Source organism: Talpa europaea, assembly GCF_964194135.1.
Source record: "Talpa europaea genome assembly, chromosome: 2".
Lineage (NCBI taxonomy): Eukaryota > Metazoa > Chordata > Mammalia > Eulipotyphla > Talpidae > Talpa > Talpa europaea.
Window position 1 is genome coordinate 111,165,008 of NC_140068.1, and position 7,334 is coordinate 111,172,341.

The 7,334-nt window shown below is 49.2% G+C and overlaps 1 protein-coding gene across 1 annotated transcript; it reads left to right on the plus strand.

Moving 5' to 3' along the window:
• Positions 1–3,576: 3,576 nt before the first annotated feature.
• ZFP57 (ZFP57 zinc finger protein) lies at positions 3,577–7,080 on the plus strand (the record flags this gene model as incomplete). Its single annotated transcript, XM_084259397.1, has 3 exons — positions 3,577–3,699; positions 4,086–4,212; positions 5,837–7,080. The coding sequence occupies 3 exons, from the start codon at positions 3,577–3,579 to the stop codon at positions 7,078–7,080; spliced, it is 1,494 nt and encodes a 497-aa protein (XP_084115523.1).
• Between the last annotated feature and the right edge of the window lie 254 nt (positions 7,081–7,334).

Genomic DNA, 7,334 nt, shown 5'->3' on the forward strand with positions numbered 1-7,334 from the left:
ACTAAAGTATTTTGTAATTACAAAACCCTAGGCCAATAGGAAATGTAAAAACAAACAAACAAAACCAGTCATAATACAAAACGAAATATGTGCTAATTAAGTGGAAAGAAAATAAAGTGCTTTCTGTTGATTTAATAGGGAAAAAAGACATCTCCGAGAAAGGTTGAAGTGGATTCGAGTAAGTGGCCAACGTAAACAGAACTTTACCTGGAGCAGTTCCTCTCTACTCGCCCACCTTTGCCTGCTGTCATTAGGTCACGCGTGTATCTCCCACTGTGCCTTTCTTTTCTAAAATCCTTTGTGCCTCCACGTCTCTTTTTCTGGAGTCCTGCGAAGGTCTCATTTTTCTCCTTTGGGCTCTAGGTGATGGTGATTACTCAGAGATAATTCAATCCTCTTTAAAACTGGAAATACTGAAAGATCTCAGCGATAGGTGGGACCAGCGGTTACCAATGGATAGCAAGGGTGGAGTAGTGGGGCGTGGCAGAACCCTTTTCCTTTTAGGTTTTTTTTGTTATGGACTCTTGACCTTGGTGGGCCCATCGCTTGAATGGACGGTTCTGCAGGCTGACGTGGTGGGCGTGCGGGCTTGAAGGGGGCGGGAACGCGCCTGGAGATCGAGGCCTGGGCCGGGCGGGACCGGGGCGGGGTTTCGGGCTGCGCGAGCCGGCGACCGGCAAAGCGTGCGCGGGGTTGGATCCGGCTTCCCGCGGGCCTCTGGAAACCCCGCACCCAAAGTCTCAGCCCTCGGGAGTGAGTTCGCGGTAGTGGAAGTTGGTAGAGGGTGTCTGGTACTACGCCCCTGACATCGGCGGGAGAAGGAAGCATTGCACCCCTAATCTGGAGGAGAGTCAACGTGGGGGTCCCTTGCAGGAAACCGGGGCGAGGCAGGGGTGTGGCCCTCAGGGCTCGGCGCCACGGAGGCGCTCCTGCACGTGTTGAGAAGTTCGGAACCTAGAGGTGAAGTTTGGGGCTCACGGGCATCGGACAATGTAGTCGCCGTCGAGGAGACCAGTTCCGAGCACACAGGCCGGGTTCGGTGGGTGTTCATAGGCGCCTGCTGCGCCGCGCAATGGTGAGCAGGACTACCCTTTGTGCTGACCCGGGGGAGCTTCACCGCAGCAGTGCGGGGCCTGGGCGCTCAGTGACCGAGGTAAGGCCTGTGGGCGGGGGCCGCGGCCGCGGCCGCCCGGACCCCGACTGCTCGGCAGTCTTGGAAAGGTCCTTGAGGATTGAGCTGAGTCGGGAAGGCTGGCAGGGGGCAATTGCCCGAGGGTCATTTTACTTACTGTAGGACTGACAACTCAAATGGCTGCAACAAAAAAGAAAAAAAGGCAGGAACACCCGGGTGGGGCCGCCAGGGTGGACCCCAACGAAGCCTTGCAGGAGCGTTCTGGATTTCCGTGGCTCCCAGTGAGTGGGTTTAGGACACCACAGAAGGATTTGGGTTAGTTAGAGCGATCCAGTGGGCTCAGATGAGTGGAAGATGACGACCCCGCCCCTCGGGGAATTTACACTTTGGAAGGGTGGGGACAGGCCCTGGAACACTGAGCCAAATACCCAGTCTCAAGTTGAGCTCTGGGATCTTGCAGGTAAATAAAAAGAACTGTGTGAGAAAGAGTGTGTGGGGCAATCCAGAGATCAGAAATTCTTGGTCCCCACCCCCACCTCACCCCGCAAATGGTCCTGCCATTTTATTTTATTTTAAAGATTTATTTATGCATACAAGAGCTGGGGGCAGACTAGAGGTGCAGGGGCTGAGAGGATTCACCAAGGAACAGAGCAGGCACATTGAGTGAAATACACTGCTGTGGGGAGCAAGCCTGGGCACAGGAAAGGTCTGCTGCGCCATGTGAGTCATCTCTCTGGCGGGGGATCGAACTTATGCTGCAGTGGCAGCAGACATCCTCACAGTAATGACACTTAAACCCTTGCACCACCAGGCAGGCCACCATCCTGCCATTTTATTTTACTTTATTTATTTATTTAAGATTTATTTATTTATTTATTTGTACAAGCACTGGTACAGTCAGAAGCATGGGAGGGTAAGAGAATTCACTAGAACCAGAGCAGGGAGCAGAGCAGGCAGACTGACGAAGTACACTGCTGAGGGGAGCAGCAGGTATGGGAGGAGAGGTTTGCGCACCATGTGGGACCCTCGCCAGAGGCCGGGGATCGAACCAGCACTGCAGAGGCTGCAGGCAGCTGTGCAGCCCAGCGCTCAACTGCCTGTGCCACCAGGGGAGGCCCCATCTTGCCATTTTAGAATCTGGACCTAGGGCCTCTGTCTAAACGCTGGACCCTGAGCCTTTCCTTCTGGAGAACAGGAAAGGATACTGTTATTGAAACTGTGTGGAAGTGTTACTTTTAACGTGACTGACTGGAGAGTAGAATAATCCAGAACTGCACACCTCACAGAATGATTGTGAATAGTCTTGAAAGGAGTCTGGACTTAACTTCAGATCACAGAAGTGCACCTTTTGTGTTAACATTTTTTTAGCGATCCCAGTAATAAGTCCATTGTCAAATGCTCTTTTCCTTGGCAGTATTTCACCACTAGTCAAAGAAAAAGACAGTGAAAGAGAAGAATCAACAGCTTTTAAGACTTTATTCTTTTCATTCCATCTCAATAGGGAGCGGAAGTGGAGTCAGTGGCAGTCACAGGAAAGGGTAGGAATTCAGTCCCGGTATGCTTCAGAGCCGGACCTGCCCAGGGTGGTGGCAACTGCTGCTGGGCTTATCTTGAGTTCTGAATAAGTGTTTGTTGTTGCGTTCTTTTCAATATTATTCTTCACAAAGATCTGTATATGTTAAAAATCTATAGAATTGTATATTTTTTTGGTCTCAGGCAGGGTCTTAGAGAGTGTCTCCCTTAGTGTCATTTCACAATGATACCAGATCAGAATGAAGAGATTGGTTGCTTCTGGCACAGTCTTTCTTTTCAGAATACTGGAGTTACTGTAGAGTTCCTTGGGACAGTGGAAATCAGGGGCCCCTTGATAGTCCAGGGCTTAAATACTAACTGCTATGGATCAAGAGTGTCCTTGTGCAAGTTACTAGGTGTCTCAACTTTTAAGTTCCTTAAAATGGGGCAAGTCGTTGCTAGCTCCGGGGGCTGTGTTGGGGTGATTCAGTGGTGCAGAGCTGGGGTCGATAACTTGAAGTCCTCTGACCAAATAAGGATGCTGTTGTTCCTAACTCCCCCTCTTGTGGATATGTTTTGTTTCTCTCTCACCTCAGGTTCTTAGAGGTGGGCACCAGCCAGTGGCTAGAAGCAGGTGAAACAAGGCAGACACCTTTGTATCTCCAACCAGATACTACTGGACAATGGCCACTGAGCCAATGGTGACCAGCTCCCTGAACGCTGTAGCCTAGGCTTTCAGAGAACCAAAGGTGTCCTCAGTTGTGGACACCTTGGAGCAGATATATTTATCCCAGGAGGAAGCCACGTCAAAACCTGGGGCTTCTGCAAAGCCTTCCCATCTGCCTAGTTACTGGGAGGTAGAGAGCTCCAGGAAGGAGTTTATTCAGTCCTGCTGGCCAGGCCATGAGTAGATGAAGCTATAAAGAAATACCATGGAAGAGGTGTTTGACCTACTGAAGCTGATTGAATCTGTACAGAAGCTGAATTCTGGAGCAGAAGAGACGGACCTGCAGGAATCTGTGAAGACGGAGAGCCGGTGGAAAGTGTGGGTGAAGGTGAGGAGGCTGAGCTGGGGAGGAGAGACCCGGTCCCAGACTCTTGCAGCTCATCATCCATTCCTTTGTCTGCATGTCAAATCGAATCTCCCTGTATCACCCAGCGTAAGGGGCTGCACCCTGGCCTCTCGGAGTAGTTTCTAAAGGAAAAGGGACAGCCTTTTCCCTTTACTTCTCTTATCTGTATTCAGTATACACCCCATCTTACCCTCCCCATTTTTCTTACCTCCTCTCCATCCTCTTTCCTTTCTATACATTATAGTTGGTTTTGTGCCTGTCCTTTCATATTTCTCCCCTCCTGTGGTTCTATTTTTCTCTTAGACTTGAAACTGGATGTCTGTCTTCTGTATGTATACAGATTCCCTGAGTCTTTCCTGCTCTTCCAGAAGCCAGTCACCTTTGAGGATGTGGCAGTGAAATTCACCCAGGAAGAGTGGGAGTGTCTAGATGCCATTCAGAGGGTCCTCTACATGGATGTTATGTCAGAGAACTTCAAAAACTTGGTGTCTGTGGGTAAGATGTTAGAGTTCCCTCAGCAGTCCCTGTCCCAGGACACTGGACATCCGGTTTCCCTGGGCAGGTAGATCAGCTCACAATTGGCTTCACTGACCCTTTGTTCTATACCTTCCAGGTGTGACATATCTGTCACTAAGCTCAGGGTAAAAGGAAAAGAAATAAAAGCCTAGACAAAGGCAAAGATAATGCTTGTAACATGATGACAGTGCTTTTGAAATATGCCAATTTGCTTATTGATCCAACAAAGAGTTACTGAAACACTCCTGTAATGTATCGGGCACTTTGTTAGGAGCTGGCCTTTTGAGTGTCTCCTCTCTGCAACTAAGTGTCACAGGTCATGTTGCTTAAAATCACAGCCATAGCAGTATGTAGTCTGTTTTCCCATGTGGTAGGGAAAGGCTAACCTTGGGACCTCAACTTTTTCTCTTTTTCTACTTCTTAGACAGATTCTTTCTAACTGATCTAGATCTTGTCACCAAGCATGAGCAAGAAGAGAAACAGGGGAGCACAGATCTCTGGCCCCCAAATGGAGAAAAACAAGAAGAGAAACAGGGGAGCACAGATCTCTGGCCCCCAAATGGAGAAGGCATCTTACCAGGTAAGAATTGCAAAGGAGGGGTCTCCATTGTAGCAGAGGGGTTAAAATCTTGGCTCTATCAAGCTATGCCTGCCATTGTGACAAAAGTTTGATCCCCTACCAGGGTGCAGCAGACCTCCTCTTCTGTTTTGCCTGTTGCTCCCCTCAGCAGTGTATTTCAGTAGATCTGCCTGTTCCCCAACTCTGTCTCTGGTGAATCCTCTTACCTCCCCATACCTCTGGCCTATACCCCAGTTCTTTTATGCATAAGTAAATAAAAAGAAATCTTAAAAAAAAAGAATTGCCAAGGAGAGCGGAAACTGGACGGATAGAATGCTTCCTATATATCCTCTGTTGGCTTGTGTCCTGCCAACCTGCTCAGACTTGGAGTTGGAAGACAGCTTGAGATCATCTCTTGAGTCCCTTAGATTCAGGAAACAACGTGGGACAAATGAATATCTTTAGCTTCTAGGAATTGAGATGCTACATATATATTGCTTATGCTAGTGATATGCCTTTGATTAAAATAGTCCTTCCCAAGAGAAAAGAAAAGGAAAGGAGGTAAGCTTGATGCTGACTGAGTTGGAGTAGGGAGACATGTTCCTGAGAGAAGAAAAGGACAGAAAAGAAATTTAAGGTCAGGCTGACCACATCTCCTGGTTTGTCAGGACCATCCTGGCTTGTATGTCTCATCCTTGCATGTTTACTAATTAACCTCCTTTCACTTGGGCATCCCAATTTATATGATAAATTATGAGTCACTTGTGGGTGTCTTCATGTATGTGAGCAATACTGCATACGAGAGGAAATAGATTTTTAAGAAATGTGGCTAAAGGGTAAATATTTTATCTCTGATATTAAATTTTTATTTGCTTTTAATTTGAAACCCCTAAGTTTTATTCTTCTCTAGTCTGTGAGGTCCAAGAATGAATATGTTGGGTGGGAGAGTGGGGCAGGGAGGGGAGAAATATCTGGGGCTGAAGGGAGAGCTTGTGTTGTGGTTCTCATGGGGAATCATGTGTTATTCTTCCACTTTCACTACAGAAGTCAAAAAGGAGGAAATGAAGGAACAGAGTCTGAGTCCGAGAGGTGAGGGGACTAGCGATGACAAGGACTTTGTTTGCAAAGGGGTAGGCCCATCCTCTGCTCCAGCTGGGTCTGTGGATGGGACACCAGAGCTCCCAGCATCCGGGACTGGGCCACCCTTCTCCTGCCCCACCTGTGGCAGGTGTTTCAGCAAGCTCTCCAACCTCCACAGCCACCAGTTTGTTCACAATCCCAAGAGGACTAACAACTGCAACCAGTGTGGGAGGTCATTTCGGAACCCCAAGGCCCTCAGCTACCACAGACTCATGCATCTTGGGAAGAAGCCCTTCCATTGCTCAATCTGTGACAAAACCTACTGCGATGCTTCTGGACTGAGTCGTCACCGCCGTGTCCATCTGGGTTACCGGCCCCATTCATGCCCCTTCTGTTCGAAGTGCTTCCGGGACCAGTCTGAGCTCAAACGCCACCAGAAGACGCACCAAAACCAGGAGCCAGTGGCTAGAAACCAGAAGCATATTGTGAGGATTCCAGGCACCAAAGTTGGATTCCAGAAACATATTTTCAGGAGCCAAATGTCCGCACAGGGACTTACCACCGGAAACCACACACTAGTGGCCAGGACCCAGGAGCCCAAATTTAGAACCAAGGGTCCTGTGGCTCAGCTCCAGCCATGGACAGACAGGAGCCAGGCACCTCTACCCAAGAACCAGGTGGTCATTGTACGAACTCAAGCTCCAGTTCATACAACTTTAGGGTCTGCCACCAAGAGCCAGGCGCCCGACACCAGAACTTCCTGCCTGGATACCAGCTCCAACTCTCACTCAGAAAAGCTTTCAAAACGCAAGGTTTTTTCTTGCCTTCACTGTCCCTTGACTTTTAGCAAGAAAATTTATCTCTTCAACCACCAGAAGGCCCACCTCCCAGAGCAGCCCCACTGCTGCTTCCACTGTGGCGAGTCCTTTGGCTCATTCTCTGGGCTGGCCAGGCACCAGCAGACCCACTGGAAGCAGAAAACCTACTGCTGCCCTGTGTGTGATGTCTGCTTTGGGGAGAAGGAGGGCCTGGTGGGTCACTGGGTCCGTCCCAATAAGTGCTGGGTGATCCTGGGGCAGAGGCTTGGCTTCCCCATGGCAGGGGAGGAAAAGACTCTCCCAGGATCCATACCCCAAGGGGGAAAGGGAGAGGTCAGGGAGAAGGCAGGTGGAGGGGAGAAAGCAGATGAGGCAGTGAAACATAAATAAATGGCCTTTCTGACTGAGGTCTTTCTTTGTGTTTGGTTTTCCTGAGGACGGACCTCCAGGGCAAGAAGGATGCAGTAGAGAGAAGATAATGAAGTGCAGAAAGGAAGGAAAGGGGCATGAGGTGGCACACAGAAACTCATCATTAATTAGCACCCAGCTTGTTTCTTTGTGTCCGATAGATCATCGAGTAGTAATTGTTGAGTAAAACAGTGCATGCGCTGACAGGTATGAAGATGGGAGCAAAAGGAGAGAGG